Source organism: Platichthys flesus, chromosome 1, assembly GCF_949316205.1.
Source record: "Platichthys flesus chromosome 1, fPlaFle2.1, whole genome shotgun sequence".
Lineage (NCBI taxonomy): Eukaryota > Metazoa > Chordata > Actinopteri > Pleuronectiformes > Pleuronectidae > Platichthys > Platichthys flesus.
The window spans coordinates 28,939,570-28,956,530 of record NC_084945.1 but is presented as its reverse complement, the minus strand read 5'-3'; the positions used below and the strand labels follow the sequence as shown (position 1 = coordinate 28,956,530).

The 16,961-nt window shown below is 40.7% G+C and overlaps 2 protein-coding genes across 2 annotated transcripts in view; both read left to right on the top strand.

Moving 5' to 3' along the window:
• The window catches only part of LOC133955793 (transmembrane channel-like protein 3), a 35,148-nt gene extending 28,704 nt beyond the window's left edge, over positions 1–6,444 (top strand). The window contains exons 17-22 of the mRNA XM_062390820.1: positions 1,288–1,398; positions 3,306–3,431; positions 3,950–4,028; positions 4,134–4,176; positions 4,289–4,562; positions 5,255–6,444. Coding sequence (XP_062246804.1) covers positions 1,288–1,398; positions 3,306–3,431; positions 3,950–4,028; positions 4,134–4,176; positions 4,289–4,562; positions 5,255–6,251 — 1,630 coding nt within the window. The 3' untranslated portion in view covers positions 6,252–6,444. The remainder of the gene's footprint in view (positions 1–1,287; positions 1,399–3,305; positions 3,432–3,949; positions 4,029–4,133; positions 4,177–4,288; positions 4,563–5,254) is intronic.
• Positions 6,445–6,815: 371 nt separating this feature from the next.
• Positions 6,816–16,957, top strand: stard5 (StAR related lipid transfer domain containing 5). Its single transcript, XM_062390830.1, has 6 exons — positions 6,816–7,319; positions 9,015–9,064; positions 9,294–9,426; positions 9,719–9,836; positions 13,685–13,778; positions 13,909–16,957. Exons 1-6 carry the CDS (start codon positions 7,230–7,232, stop codon positions 14,057–14,059), a joined length of 636 nt encoding a protein of 211 aa, XP_062246814.1. The 5' UTR covers positions 6,816–7,229; the 3' UTR covers positions 14,060–16,957.
• Positions 16,958–16,961: the final 4 nt, after the last annotated feature.

The window sequence follows — 16,961 nt, the reverse complement described above, 5'->3', positions numbered from 1 at the left end:
TCATTCCGACCAAAATATTTTTTATTTTTGATCTGAATAATCTTTAGGTCATGTCTGTAGTCCCATCGGATCCAGAGCTTTGTGGAAAAATCTAGTTTTGAACTTTGACTCCATTGTGATATCACTTATCATATGATATTTATATTAAGCTGCAGATTGTAAATGGTTAATGGTTTTGTATTTATATAGCGCTTTTCTAGTCTTGATGACCACTCAAGGCGCTTAATATTACAGTTTTACATTCACCCATACCCACACACATTCATACAGTGCATCTATTCGCAGCACTTTTGATATTCTATGGGGGGGCCATTCGGGGTTCAGCATCTTGCCCAAGGACACTTCCGCATGCAGATGGGTCAGACTGGGGATCGAACCGCCAACCTTCAGGTTGGAGGACGACCACTCTACCCCTCAGCCCCAGCCGCCCTGTCTCTCAATTAGTTGTGGAAATATCTTGGAATATGTGTGGAACATGCTTTGTTGAGTTATTGTTTACACACACACACATGGGATAACAACAGGATAATTATAACATAATATTTGCTGTCATGGCATTGAGTTTTTATTCATGAGAATTTTTTAGTAGTTGAGAACAGATATATTTTATATATAATAGATCTTTACAAATTCAGTTGCCTATAGCTGTATTCTATCTATATCTGTTATATTCATAAATATGTCACTTTGATGCTTCAGCTTCAGCTTCAACAGTATGAATGCCATCTGTCCTATGGTAGGACGAAATATGGAAGTCAGTAAAAACTTAAAATTGAAAAGAAAAGACTTCACAAGGAGGAAATGCAGACACAGACGGACAGGCTGAAAATGTTCAGTTATTTTTTACTGAAGTAGATAGTGATGATAGAAGCTGACAAGCAGGCTAACGGACAAAAGAATAGGGTGTCAAGAAAACAAAAACATGCTAAACACAAGGACAAGTGACTAGGGGGAAACTTGTACTATGAGCTGATTCTAATGAGATGAGAAACAGATGAGGTGGTTGTTGGAGTGAAGACAGGTGAGGAGGTTGTTTCCAATTGAGAAAGGGTATGAGGACATCTGGTGGGCAAATAGAGAGCGACAATAAACAGGGCAGCGAGAGGAATCTAGTGAAAAGGACTTGGCACACACAGTTTATCATTGGAGTGGATGGAACCATTTTATCATATAAACTAAAATTTCAGCAGAGGGCTTTAAAAGCAGCTGAAGACCAAAGGTTTGAAAATAATATAAATAAAAAAACTGTTCTTTCTTCAATGTCCTTTTTGCTTTACCTTTTTTCAGATCAAACAACTTCTACCTGGCTATGCTGCTCTTCATGCTGTTTCTGTGCATGTTGCCCACTATCTTTGCCATAGTCAGATACAGACCTTCGCAGCATTGTGGACCATTCAGGTAAACACATTTATTTGCTGCGATGACATGAGTTCCTTGTCACTGAAACTCAGTTTGCTAACATGGTCTAAAGCCTGAAACATGCTTCTGCGTTTTCACGGGCCCATAAGCGCAAGAGCCCTTCCGGGTCCCTTACGTGCTTATGTATCCATCCTTAAGCCTGAAACATGCTTCTGCGTTTTCACGGGCCCGTAAGCGCAAGAGCCCTTCCGGGTCCCTTACGTGCTTATGTATCCCTCCTTACGTGCTGACGGGTGTCGACCCCCTTTTCTAAAATTTACGGCAAAGCTCCGCAAGCTCACTCAGCCCGCAAGGCTGTGATTGGTCTGCTCTACATCCCTTCTGGAGCTGCATTTCCGGTTTCATGCCCCATAATACCGGCAGAAATCACGGAAGATTTAGAAGAACGAATATGGACCAAATAGAAGAGCACTTGGCAGAAGATATCCGATAGTATGATCACTTGTATAACCTGTCACTGACTGGCGGATTTGTCCGCCAGAAAAAGGCTACGAGGAGCCGCAGTGGCTATGTAAATAAAAAATCGACGAAGAAGAAAGAAGGCGTCTCTAAGGTCGTCTCGACAAAAAGCATACTCCGCCTAGTGTTCTGGCGCGGAATTGCTTTGTAAGACGCGCAACGGTTGGGGAAGCATGAATGAAAACGAGTCTTGCGCCACAGCGGCGTGAAAAGACGCAGACGCAGTCGCAGAAGCATGTTTCAGGCTTTACGTGCTGACGGGTGTCAACCCCCTTTTCTAAAATTTACGGCAAAGCTCCGCAAGCTCACTCAGCCCGCAAGGCTGTGATTGGTCTGCTCTACATCCCTTCTGGAGCTGCATTTCCGGTTTCATGCCCCATAATACCGGCAGAAATCACGGAAGATTTAGAAGAACGAATATGGACCAAATAGAAGAGCACTTGGCAGAAGATATCCGATAGTATGATCACTTGTATAACCTGTCACTGACTGGCGGATTTGTCCACCAGAAAAAGGCTACGAGGAGCCGCAGTGGCTATGTAAATAAAAAATCGACGAAGAAGAAAGAAGGCGTCTCTAAGGTCGTCTCGACAAAAAGCATACTCCGCCTAGTGTTCTGGCGCGGAATTGCTTTGTAAGACGCGCAACGGTTGGGGAAGCATGAATGAAAACGAGTCTTGCGCCACAGCGGCGTGAAAAGACGCAGACGCAGTCGCAGAAGCATGTTTCAGGCTTTTTAAGGCTAACATGGCACCAAGAATCACTTTTACACTGAATCATATGTCACAGAATCTCAAAGGTTATTAACATGTGCCAGTCTTAGCCAAAAGGCACATTTTCAATAGTTTCTCCTCTTTTACTGGAATATATGCCAAACATTTAGAATATAATATAATAATTTTTATATATTAGGTCTGTGTCTATAGTTGCATCCTGTCTTGGTATTTTACAAAAAGAAACTCATTGCCTATGTCACACATTCTGTAACTAAACCAGCATTATATGTATACATCAATGTACTGTAGCGACTTTTGCAGGGCTTAACAGATTTATTGACATGATACTGGAGGGCCGTGTGTGGGAGTTGTGAGACCATTCCCTATACCGACACTTTCAAGATATGCCATGGGCATTTTAATATGTTTTAAATGTGCTGTGTCTTTATTTAATAGAGCAGAAGTTTGTTGTGAGTGTTTCACACTCAGATCACAAAGTACCTCCCCTCAAGCTGATATGGGATCTCAGCTTATGTATTTTGCAGTGAGGGTAACATGACAAGTTGTTGGTAAGAGGCAGCAGATATGATGCCAAGGTGAAAAAAAAACTAAACTGAATATTGTTGGTGGTTGGAGTAGTGTTTATGTTTATGTTTTTTTCCCCCATAACATATGATAACATAATTACAAGTGATTTTGTTTTTGTTGCAGTGGTCAAGAGAAGATTTATGACATCATCTCTGAAACAGTGGCCAGTGACTTTCCCCTGTGGTTCAGTAACGTGATGAATTACGTCACCAGCCCTGTTGTAGTGCTGCCAGCACTGCTGCTGCTGTTGTGAGACTGCACACACACACACACACACACACACACACACACATAATTTAAACAATCTAAGTACATGGTTCAAAAGCATTGCACTTCGTGTCTTAATCAATCAGGGGTGTGTATAACAATAACAATAAACCAATCAGAGTGCAATGTCCCATTCTCTTTAATGGCCAGGTGAGTTTGCATCTTGACAAATATAAAGAGGTGTGATTTGCCAGGTAGTTTGCCAGGTAGTTTTCACATTAGTGACTACTCCCTTCAGACCAGGTTTTTGTTGGTCAAAGGCCACTGCTGCCTCAGGATAACAATGTGGCAGGCTACACCTCACTTGAAGAACAGCATGTCCAACAAGTCAATTTTCTCAAATGGGTTCAAGAGCACTTGCACTTTAAACAAATTGGGCAATGGAATTTTGTCACGCTTGGTGCTGCTTTGTGCTGGATTTAAGATAGGACCTTTGTCTGCAAATGACTGCAAATTAACCTGCCAACTTGATTTCTGAATTGTCCTTGTTTGTTTTTCAGCATGCTGATATATTATCTCCAAGCCATAGCCAGATCCCTCAAATTCACCAACAACCAGCTGAGGATGCAGCTCCAGACTGTGAGTTTCTAATGTCTGAACTCCTCGACTAGATCATATATTATATATATATATATATACTGTATATATATATATAAATGTGGAATTTTTCTTCCATCTCTTCAGGAGCGAACTGACGACAAGAAGAAAGTCTTTCAGATGGCTGCAGGTATTTGTGGTGTTGTGTCAGGTCTCCTGTGTGGGTCATAATCTCTTCAAGAGTCTTGACATCACCAACACTTGCCCTTGTGCTGATGCTGTGACATTTAACCCTTCCTTAGCAAGACTTCAGGCTCCAGAGGCTGCTGCTGACCAAAACCTGGAACAGCAGGAGAGTGACATCACAAGCCAAGAGGCCTCCATCCACACGCCATCCCCCCGGAGGAATGGTAGTGTCACAAACTTTCAGTCGCCTGTTCGTCGCGGAAACAGCATCCGCACCATCACCCAATCAGCGTCTCGGGCGGACCTGAGCAGAGGAAGTGGGGCTGGATCTGGCAGAAGTCCAACAGTGACCATACTGCCCAAACACAGGCTGGAGCATATCCCTAACAGGTCTCACACTTATATAGTTTATTGATTTAACCTAGCATGTTAACTTCAAACAATAGCTGACAATTTAAGTGATGGATTGAAGTGCAATTTAATTGATTTTGAAAATATTTACTTGTATTAGTAAAGAATAGGGCCAATGATTTAAAATGTTCTTGATTATTATTTAAAAAACCTGCATAGTTTGTGCTTAATTAGCATTAACCTGGGTTTCAGTGAAGACTTTTATTACTGCTGTCTCAGTTTGTTTTTCATCCTGACAACAAATGTTCTGTGGAAAGCAGTGTAACTTGTAAGTCATGTGAATGTTTTTGGCATGAAGAGGTTAATCCTGCTGCAGTTTGGCTTTAATGGAAAATAGCAGTATTTATTTTTCCTTTTTGCACGTTGAAGACCATTTCTGTTCAAACTGCATATATATACACATATCACCGCTATGACAATACACAAAACATGCAACCATTGATTTTCTTTAATTTCAGTTCATTAACCCTTTTAATTACACATCACAGTAAACAACACAAACATCTTGTCTGCTTTAATTTTGTCAAGATTACGAGGTTGTATGCAGTGCAGACATTTCAAATCAGTCCATGCTTTATTGCAGCATAATGCTATGAATACATAATATCAATGTCAATATAAACGGATAATCATATAAACTGATTCTTATGTGTTGTCCTCTCTCAAAACAGGCCCCCACCATTTCTTAGTGGCCCTAGTGGATCTTGTAGGTCTAAGTCCTACCATCACATGGCGTACAATCCCCCAGCTCGGTATTCTGACAACATCCACTCTGACCCCCTGTACAGGAAGACCGTACGCTCAATACATCCTGTTGAGGCTTCTGGGTTCATCGCTGCACAGAGTTATGGAGGACGCCTTGGCCATACTCGCTACGTGATTGTCAATGAGCACGAGCCCAGGAAGAAGCTGCTGCGCTCAGCCACTCGGATCCCTCGCCATTACCTCATGGAGGAGCCTGCAGAGATCCTAGAGCTGTACCCACGCAACATCAAACGCTACATGCCCCGCACCACTCACCACCAGCTACATCCTCACCGGGCCCACCCATCACAGCAGCATCTGAGTGAGGAGGAAGAGGAGGAGGAGGAAGAAGGAAAAAGCAGGAGAAGGATGTCACAGGCTTATCGGCCTCATTCCCTCTCTGACCTCCACCAGCCAGCGCACTTCTACGTCGGTGACCGTGTGGAAAGCCACGTATCCATGGCTAAAGACAGCCACGCAGCTCGAGGAAGATATGGAGCACAAGAAGAGGATGACGAGGAGGATGGCCGAGAAGAAAGAGCCTGGAGGGATATAGAGTCACATTCACAGCCCCAGGCCAATGTGAAAGGAGCAGACCATCTTCTTGTGCGAACCAGGCGTCACATCCATTCCCCGGGAAGACACTGTCCGTCCCCAGCCAGGACCAGGCTCACAGAATCTCACATGAAGCCCAAGACGAGGCCGAAACTGGAGACCCCTGTGACAGAGTCAGACTCAGCCTCCCTGGCCTCCAGCAGTGACCAGCAGAACAGCAGCACTGACCAGTACATACAAGTCATCCACAACAAGGAGCGCTATCTCAAATCTGATGCCAGGCAGGGAAAGATGGCCAAAAAGAAGTCCAAGACCAGCTTTGATCTAAATGTCACTGAGTCAAATGACCTGGTCTGCTCCAATGTATGACATCTTTACTTAAATGAAGTATATATTACGATGTGTTAAAACACTGCATTTAAAGCACAGACAGTATTATAGATGTGATTTCTTACTCCTTTGAATGTGGTAATGTATCATTTTGATACAGCTGATTAAGTTACATACTATATATGATAAGTTATAGTGGTGTGCGCCACACTTCCTTTCTGTGCTATCACAATAAAACCCTCTGTATAGAAACTCATTGATCGTCTTGTACAGTAAATGTACACCTGCATTGAAGTGAGCACTACAAGTCCCAGCATGCTCTGCTGCAACCACCGAGGTCGCCAGGAGCAGGTGCGTGAAGCCAACCAGATTACAGGAAAAAGTCGGCCGCCTTGACCTTCAAAATAAAACATGTGAAACTTGTGGCTTCATTCGCCGTTGCGGTTTGCTCAGGTTCTTTGCAAAATATCTGCTTAAATCCCCGTGTACTATTGGAAATATAGGATAATGGTCACAAAGGTGCATGATACGTTTCAAAGGACGCATGGGATTGTGAATACTCCTCTTGTTTTGAAAGTAGTAACCGGAAGTGCATAATTTCTAGTTGATTTGGCGACTCGGGATTCTCAGATTTCAGGGAATTCTTCCAGATACTTTGGGTTTTTATGGATTTGCACACCGAGGGTTACACGTAGTCTCAGGGTAGCCGAATTAGAACTGTGAGTAGTTGTGTTTTTATTCACGTACATTTACGTCGCTAGCTGCTCGTCTTTTAACGATTCGTGTTTACATAGCGAATCTCATTCATTGATTTTTGGCTAACGCGAGCTGTGTAGCGGCGGTCCTCGCTCACCTGACCGGGCTCTACTGTCTGACTGGACCCGAGGCACAGCTCAGCGACCGTGGGCTTCTTCTCAACTGAGGAACAACCGCCCGTGTTACGACCGATCGTTTGGCCGCTTTAACGCCTGCTAGTCGGCCGAAGCGAGTTAGCGAAGTCAACTTTCACCCACTACCATGGATTATAAAGATAAGGCGAAGACGGCGGCTGACTGCTTAATGAGCTACAAGAAGGACGAGTCCGGGTGGAAAGTCTGTAAGAAGTCTGTAAGTGTTCGCTGCTTTTGTCTGATGTGAACCATTTCAATCCACTTGCTTGATACATGGTGTCCTGTGGCACCGTGAGCCAATAGGAAGCTGCCGTGAGGATGGCGTGTTATGATGTTACACGGGCAGCCAACATGACATTACAGGCTGCTGCCAAACTGAGTCGTAACTCAATGGGTCCAGCTCCAGCGATCGCACCAAGCAAATGCATGTTTAATTCAATCAATTCGTTAAATAGATTGTGAAGCACTTCAAAATGTAAACCTTTTAAACAAGACTATTATTGCCATTGGAGTAAGCAGATGTTCACTCACACACACTCACATATAGGGGACAGTAAAACAGATAAAAGCATAAAATACATCTTCCACTAAGTCTACAGTTTTTGTATTTGTTGACACAGTCAAGTTTGTGGCCCTTGACTGTCAGTAAGTGATGCCAGTGAGTGAGGGTCTACTTTATCTAAAATATTTAAGGATAATGATATAGATTTAGGATCAGAGTGTTATAACTCTGTCATATCATTGTTTTAATAGAACTTTAACATCTGAACTATTGACAGCTTTGAGTGGTCATCAAGACTATAGAAAAGCTCAATATTAAATACAGACCATTTACCTTAGTTAACTGATTCAGATGTCTTGACTATTGATTCCAATGTTTGAAAAGGCTCTCACAGACCACCTGTACACTGGCTAATGCATGCAATTATCCAATCAGCCAGTCACAGGCAGCATTGCGATGTTTATAATGTGAATGAGAAAATTTAAGAGGAGAAAGGTCAGATTGGTTTGAGGCGACAGAAAGGTTACAGTAACTCAGATAATGTCTCTTAAAAAACTGTGGTGAGCAGAGAAGCATCTCAGGATGAACGACATGATGAACATTGATGGTTCTACAACAGAAGAGAACACATCAGGTTTCAGAAAGTGAGGCTGCAGTGATACAAACAACACTGAAGATTGACAAACGCTTATTGGATTTAGAGTCATAATCTGAAGTCAAAAGCATGGATCCATAGAGACAACCTGCCTTTTGTCAACAGTGCTTAGTGTTGCTGGTGGTGTGATGATGATGGTGAATATGGTTTAAATGTCACAGTTTATCTGAGTATTGTTGCTGAAAATTGTTATCCCTTTAAAGCCACAGTTTACCAGCTTCAGTAAACTGTGGCTTTAACCCTAACCCTAACCCTAACCATGCTCCATGTTACAAGGTCAAAGTCTCAAAGTGGTTTCATGAACATTAATGAATGAATGAATGTGTTGTGGACATGTCAACATGGAGTATATTCTCAAAGACAGTTTTTAGTATCAGGTGGAAACCAGAGCACATAGGGGAACTACCAAATTTTAGTTTGGTGTTCCTAAAAAAGTGGTCACTGAGTGTAAAGCTTGTCATTTCCAAATATTCAGAGATCAATATGTCCTCATGTCATGTCTTGACAGAACACTTTCAGCCCGAGCCCAACACTGACTCTGAATGAACACATTTAATTGGCAACATGTTGCATCAGCTGAGACTGACACACTAGCTCTGAAGTAAGAGGTTAAAATCACATACTGTATTAGTTTATGTGGCTGTTTTGAGATCTGCAGCTTATCAGAGGAAACATCATGTACCAATGTTGTTCACCATACAAAGGCAAATGTTACGTCACACGTCACACTGACCATGCAATGTTTTATTTGGCAGAATGACGTGGTAGTATCTTGGCGCCCCTCATCAGAGTTCCCTGGGAATGTGTGAGTAACCTCAACTTTATCTTTCTCATCAGTATATGGCAGTAAAATTAAACTTTGATTTCTTCATTGATATACTTTTTTTCATGAATAAGTTGTGGGGACTGTTTATCTGTGTGAAGGGGTTAAGTCTTTAGCCTGTCTAAGAAAGTATAAATCTAATTTACAGCAGAGTCATGCCTTAACAATCTGCTTTCCCTGACTGTTTCCTGTCGTCTGACCTCCATGTTAGTTATAAGGGGGAGGGGGTTGTCAGCGGCACCCTGGAGAAGGTGTGGGAGTGCCTGAAGCCAGTGCCCAATGGGCGCCGAGTTAAATGGGACAACAATGTCAAAAAGTTTGAGCTTGTGGAACAAATCTCAGAGGTGAGTTGCCTCATCTCATTTCTGATGAAAAAGATGTTATGTCACTACCATTCTGAATCAGTTAAACCAACTCTCATTCCATGCGTCACAGATGCACTAAAGCTTAACATATTGGTGGCTTCATATGGCAGCACCTGTACTGAGTACCTCAATTGAATAAGTTACATCATGTGTGGTCTACTGTACTTTAGACTCATACATTACCTGATACCTGGGGTGATATCCATTTTTTGCTTTTGGTTTGTTTGGCTCAGACTTTAAGTACATTCCCTTGTCTCTCACTCTTGCACAGGACACCTCCATCTGCAGAACAGTCACGCCCTCAGCAGCTATGGGTATCATAGCTCCACGAGACTTTGTAGATGTTATTTTAATCAAGCAATACGAAGATGGCACCATTTCATCAAATGGTGCGTAATGACCCATTCTTGTCTACTGTACTTGCTTGCTTTGTTTTTCTACTTTCTAAGATTCATGTCACATGGCAGGACCTGACCTCTCTTTACTTTCAGTGATTTTGATGCAATTTACTGTTTACTGAGGGTACATTAGATGTCGAAAGGTTGTTTTGGGCTTTGAACCATGGGCCTTCTGTTTGGAGGACTAAAGGTCAGAGATTACCTTAAAGCAGTGGTGTACAAAGTACTTGAAAGCCATACTTGAGTAAAAGTACAGATATCTTACCTGAAAGTGACTTCGGTAAAAGTAAAAGTCACCAGTCAGAAAATGACTTGAGTAAAAGTCTTAAAGTAGCTCATATTAAATGTACTTAAGTATCAAAAGTATCTGGTGTTGAAATGTACTTACCTATCAAAAGGAAAAGTACAAGTATCAAATTAAAAATGTAAAGTGCTTTTTATAGTAGGCCTACACAGAAACAAAACAACCGAAATTGTTCTATTCAGACTTTATTTCAACTGATTTCAATTATTATTTATAAAATAATATAGAACTCATATATGAACAAGTGAAATTGGAAGTGATGAAACTTAAAATGAATATTAAATAACATTTTCTCACTTTCTAACAAAGAACTTTAACCACTTTAAACAAAAAATGACGGGTTGTATTCTTACCGTGCCATGACAACCATGCCATATAACAGGTCTTAAAGCGACACTTGTAGAACATGAACTGACAATGCATAAAATACAAAACCCGACAGTGTTTTTTTCCTTTTTGTTTATATTAACAGTGATTGATAAGGTCTGATTTTGAGACCCGTTTCCCCATGCAACTACACAACCCAAACCTATACCAAAGTTTACAATTTTGAAATAAAGAGACCTAAAAACTCAATGCAGTGGTTAAACTTTGGTAGAGGTTTGGGTTGTGTAGTTGCATGGGGAAACGCCTATAATGACTTTAATTTGTCATAGTGCTTTATTAAAAGTCAACAAACTTGTGGTTCATCTTTAGCAGAAGTTGATTCTCAAAATTGCGTGAATCAAGCCGAGCTCTTCGAGGGCTGAAGACAAGTCCTGCAATGCTAAATAGTCGTTCACAGGCTGCAGAGGCAGGCAGAGGTGTGTTCAGCTTAACAGACAACTTGCAGACAGCAGGGAACGTCTTCAGTACATCCATCTGATCTGCTGTAAGGGCCAGGTATCCATCTAGTTGGTTGGAGCTGTCTTGAGTAACGTGAGAGCTCTTCAGCGAAGAGAAGAAGTCTCCATATGCAATATGTTGCAGCCAGAGAATATAAATGGGAGAATAAATTACCAACTGCACTCAGACAATGGACATACAGAATATACATAGATTCAGCAGAAAGAATATACTCTACAAATAGCTGTAAATGTGGTGAACTATAACAATTATGAGCTACATGCAATCCAAACAACAATTTGTGTATGCACGCCTACACTTGGACCATACCTGGACGCGCATGCACGCGTCTACTTTGTAGACACGCATGTTAAGTAAAATGCTCAACTGTATCTGTTCTGTTGGCAAACTATATTTTACCAGCGACACTTTTGCACTTATTCCTGGCACAATACATAACATGACTCTGGCTGCCATTACTTAATTCACTTACCTGAATGTGTTTTTTGAGGTTCGACGGAGAGTTTTGAAACGCCATTATTTCCGTCTCCCTCGGTAGACACAAGAGGCATTTCATTCGATAGGATGTATCTTGTAGCCCCACGAAGGCAAACATGGTCGCGGGATACGGCCACGGGTGTGGTGGATTTGGTTCTTTGGCCGTGTCTTCAGCATCAGCGGTGGATGAGGTAGCCATGGTGGTTTACTCCGTGTATGGTGCCGCCCTCAGGTTATCCTCGCGAGACACCGTCGGTTCTCGCGCAAACACGCACAGTCCGGATAATCCAATCGCGATGAGAGACAATTATAATTATATTCAGATTTTAATTTGTAACGAGTAATGAGGTGTTCAATGAAAATGTAACGGAGTAAAAGTATATATTCTTTCTTTTAAATGTAGTGGAGTAAAAGTAGAAGTCCTGATGAATATAAATACTCAAGGAAAGTATAGATCCTCAAAAAAACGACTTAAGTACTGTAACAAAGTACTTCTACTCCGTTACTTTACACCACTGCCTTAAAGAAAGTAACAACCACCATTTGAACAGGTAAATACTGGTTTAAACAATGAGCAGTAGCATGTTCCACTGTCACAAACTCGTGCAGTGTTCTGTGGCCTCATTTATAGAACAGTCCTTTGGATTCATACTAAAAGTGTACGTGCAGACAAAAGCCGAAAATGGTGTACATATACTAAATCTGATTTTATAAAACCATGCGCATGCACACCTGAAGGTGATGTCCACTTTATAAATCACAGTCCACCTGGAAACTTTAATGATGAAGTGGATCAATAATCTGCTTCAGTTCCCCATCGTCACTTTCCCGTCTCCAAAATGATTGTGACAAGGGTCAGAGTTAGCGTTGAAGCCCATTCTCTTCTTAGACTGCAAACCTGATACTATTTCCTATTATCATTTTTTTTTCTATAAAGATTAACAAAATCAAGATGGAGTTAAATAAATTTAAATAATACAAAAATGGAAACTCTAATTCATATCATAAAAAAGCAATAGATATTAAGATGGGGAACATTCACTGAGGATCTATTGTTTTTGGGGATATACATGCTGAATAATTTGGTTTTAAAGCATCTGGAACCACTTATGTCAACCTTTGATATTTTAGGGTCACATTAAAGGGATAGTTCACAGAAAAATGTAAATTCACTCATTATCTACTCACCACTATGCCGATGGAGTTGTGGGGGAAGTGTTTGAGTCCACAAAACACTTCAGGAGTTTCATGGGTAACAGTGTTGCAGCCGAATACAAAACAATTGAAGTCAATGATACCTCTTCTTCAGATGTAATTAAAGAACAGAAAAAACATAACATGCTTCTTAAAAGTGTTCGCAAGCCCCGAAATTCATATTCTACTCAAAACGGCGTCATTTACACCATGTTTTAAGCCTAAATCTCCTTTGATATCTTTATACTAGGTTAATTAACCGACCCTCTGGCACACCATCGTATGACTAAGACCGCTAGCTTTGCTACTTCAGGTAGCGGACACTGTTTACCACTGAAACTCCTAAATTGCTTTTTGGACACAAGCACACACCCACCCCTCCATCGGCATAGTGATGAGTAGATAATGAGTGACTTTATATTTTTAGGTGAACTATCCCTTAAAGGAAACAATTATAGACCCATAAGTGATTATTATTTGCAGTCCAAACCTTAAAATATAACACTTAATAGTGCATGAATTAGTCCTATTAATTATGAAATTTCTGTGCTGTATTTGCATTATTTTTTAGTAATGATATATGAATATGTTTTTCCCATAAAGGATGACGATTATTAACCACCAGCTCACCACTAACTCAAGCAGCAAACTGTATTATTTAGCCACTTACAGGAGATGGAAGTACTGCCTTTTTCAGACAAGTTGGGAACAAAGTCATAGGTGACCCAAACTGATTCAAAAGAGCCTCCAAAGATGAATGCTCAAAGCTCTGCTGTAAACAATCGTCACAGTTCACTCCTGGTGGTAAAGTGCTGTTAGGTAATCTGTGTTTCTTGTACCAGTGGACTGTATTCCCACCTGTCAGCCAATAACTGCCTTGTAGGAGAGACCAGTTGTACTTTTATACTGACACACATGACAGTGATAGCAATCGTCTCACCTAACTCAGTGATAAAGCAAATTAGTGTTTCCCAGGAGGCAAACGGTTGCTTTAATTGCAATGTGTGTTTTCAATCAGCCACCAATGTGACTCACCAGAGCTGTGCTCCCCAGTCTGGCTTTGTGAGAGGATTCAACCATTCTTGTGGTTGCATCTGTATCCCAATCTCAGGGTGCGTACACTTAACACACACACACACACATTAAACAAGTACAGTGTGAGTCTGGAGAGCTCACTGTGCTACTTGTGCTTCTCTTTTTTTCTTATATTTTCTCTGTGTGTTTGTTCCACTCTGTCTCCAGAGAGCCCAACAAAACCCAAGTTTTCAGCTTCTTCCAGACCGACCTTGGTGGCCTCCTCCCTCGCTCTGTGGTTGACTCGTTCTTCCCCTCCAGCATGTCTGAGTTCTACAGCAACCTGGCCAAGGCTGTGAAATCCCTCAAGGACCTTTGACATGACACGTTCAGAGATCTACCTTCAAACTTGAGGCCTCCCGACTGGTCAGGCCAAATGTCCATTCCAGTTTAAACCTTCCAAACTCTACAGCAGTCAGAACACTCAGACCACTGAACCCAATAGATATAACCCGCCCTTCATGTATATTCCTGTTACTGCAGGAGCAATCCTCTAAATCTTCAACAGTCAAACCATATTTTGAAAGCAGTTTACAATGAAAAATGGCTAAATTGATGAGGGCTTCCTTTTGAAAAAAACACCCATTCCCTTTATTCCTAGCTGTGGGATGAATTTAATTTTAACCTATTTTACAGAATGAAAATAGTTTGTAAAATTGTGTTGGTACATGTTCTAAAGGTGCAGTAAAAATTCATGTTGCATGTACCTTATTTACCCTATGCGGGTATCAGATTGCAGTACTGCCTCATACCTCATATAGTTGTTTGTGTACTTGAATTGTTATAGTTTTGCTCATCTCCACTCACCTACTGGAGGAGCCGTCTGCCTTTTTAATGAGCTCCACTGAAGCACAGGAGAAATGGTTTAAGTGGCTGGATGTTTTGATTGGGAATACTTCATGTTAAATGTGGCTCTACTAAGCAGAAAAGAGTTGCCCATTTTTCATGGCATTGGTTTCTGTTGTCCATTTCGCTTTCTTTTTCACCACATTCAGTTGTCATGCACTTTTAGTTTCATTCAGCCAGCTTCTCAAAACTCACAACGACAAAGGTTGTCAACACATGATTCACAGATGCTTTTCTGTTAAAGTAACACATTTGAAGATGCTGCGAGATAAGACTGTTAACGTGACAATGTGTGTAATACGATGATTATTTTCAGTAGGTGATACTGTAAAAGAAAGAGATGGTTCACTTCAGCTATGTTCTTAAGATGAAACATTTCTAATGCGGAATTATGAGTGACAAGGGTCAAGACTCTTTCCAAAACAACCGTATAAAACTGGAGAGCTTTACTAGGGATCATGTAAAGGAGACATTGGTGTGAAAGACACTAGAATGCACACACGGTTTAAGAAGATGATAAGAGTTTTTAAATAGTTTTATACTTTTAATTTAAGTGTGTCTGTAGGGAGTTCAACCAATGCTAACATAGAGTGAAACAACTCTTCTATTGTGATTTTGTACTTTCAAATGAATCTCTTTCAAAGCACATTCAATCCCCACATTAAAATCCTGTTATTTTGAATGCTGATCCCAAATGACGACACATACACTGAACCTTATTATAGAGTTAACCTACAAATGAATCTTACCTCACTGTATCACATAACACAAGAAAGCATTTTATATGTTTTTGGATAAAGACACACGGTGATCCACAAGATGAGATATGTTGTAGAATCTGTAGTAACCTATTTCCAGGGAATAGTTTTGTCATAATCCTACCTCTCTGTCTAGACATTGCAGTTAATGAGGCTTCTATGTGGTTAAACAGAAATGGGAAATGAACTTAAAGTGGGCATTATCATGGAGTGTTGTTTCCCCTTGTCCAGCTCAGGGCATGTCTGATCATTCTTTCATTTTAACTAAGGGCGTATGAGACGTGCACAATCAAGACAATAATAATAATAACCATTGGCTTTATCTATGTCATGTGGTCACATTTTCAGGTTTGATGGGGAGAGACATACCTGCACACAAACATCATAGCTTACACTGAACACTTGAATCAAAATTTTAAAAGCATGTCTATATTTATTATCTTAGAATTTAAGTTGCTATCATAAAAGTGCTACCTGACGTTATATATAAAATATTAAATGCAAACTGAAAGTGTTTCCACAACTGCCAGATAACTTTTAAGGTATTTGGAAAAATAACCTGTACTGTATCATTTTAATCTTCATCACTGAAGCTCACTGTGGTAGAGGAAATGAGAAAATGCTGAAAACGTTGTGTGCTTGTCTCCCCCCCCCCCCCCCCCCCCTTATTGGTTCCTGAATGATAACTTGGGGATTAAATTGATTGCTTCAACACGATCATTAATAAGAAATGCCTTGGTCTGAAATGAGTTTCATCAGAGGGTGAAGATGAGCATCAGAGTCGGGGGGGGGGGGGGGGGTTATTTGTACAATGCTTAGTGATGGTTGGTTTATATCAAAATTCCATAAAAAAGTGTTTTCTTCTTTACCTGATCACCTATATTGTCTTTTTACCTTGCCTTGTAGCCAGTAATCATAATGAAAGACCTCATTTCCATTTACAAATCATATGTGTTTAAGATGTGATTTGCTTGCATCTAAAGGCATTTTCATGTATATATTGTTTAAAATGAGCCAGCAGGGTTTTATTTAAACGTCACATTGCCCCATGGAGGTGGATGCTGAACTCGAAGAAACAGATACATGAAGAATACAAAGGGAAGGGAAATGAGAACCTTTGACATCATGACCAAATCTTTACCATGTGATCTGTATTTGGTCATTCTGTCTTCTTCAAGAAATTAAATGACATTCCTCTGCATGGAATCCCAATATTCTAATGGAGTTGGGTTGACATCTCAGCTTAAGAGAAGTGATGTGCAGATCTCTACCTTTTTTCATCAAGTTATGATGATTATGTATATATACAGTTTCGATTAACATTTGTTGACTTTGGTGATGAACTTGCTTTGTCTCCATACTGACATTTTTGGACATATAACATGTACACTACGGCAGTTATCCATATTTAAAGTATTAGACGGATATACAGAGTAAGTTCTATGTTTAGTACTTGAGATTCAGACACCAATCCAAAGTTTTCCAGTGCAGCATTAGTCTACCATGTCACATGAGCCTACTACTCATTGTTTTAACATGCAGCTGTTCACCTTGTACTGTTCTCTACCCATTTAATTTTGTATTTCACCAGCATTAAAATCTGATCAAAAGAAGCAT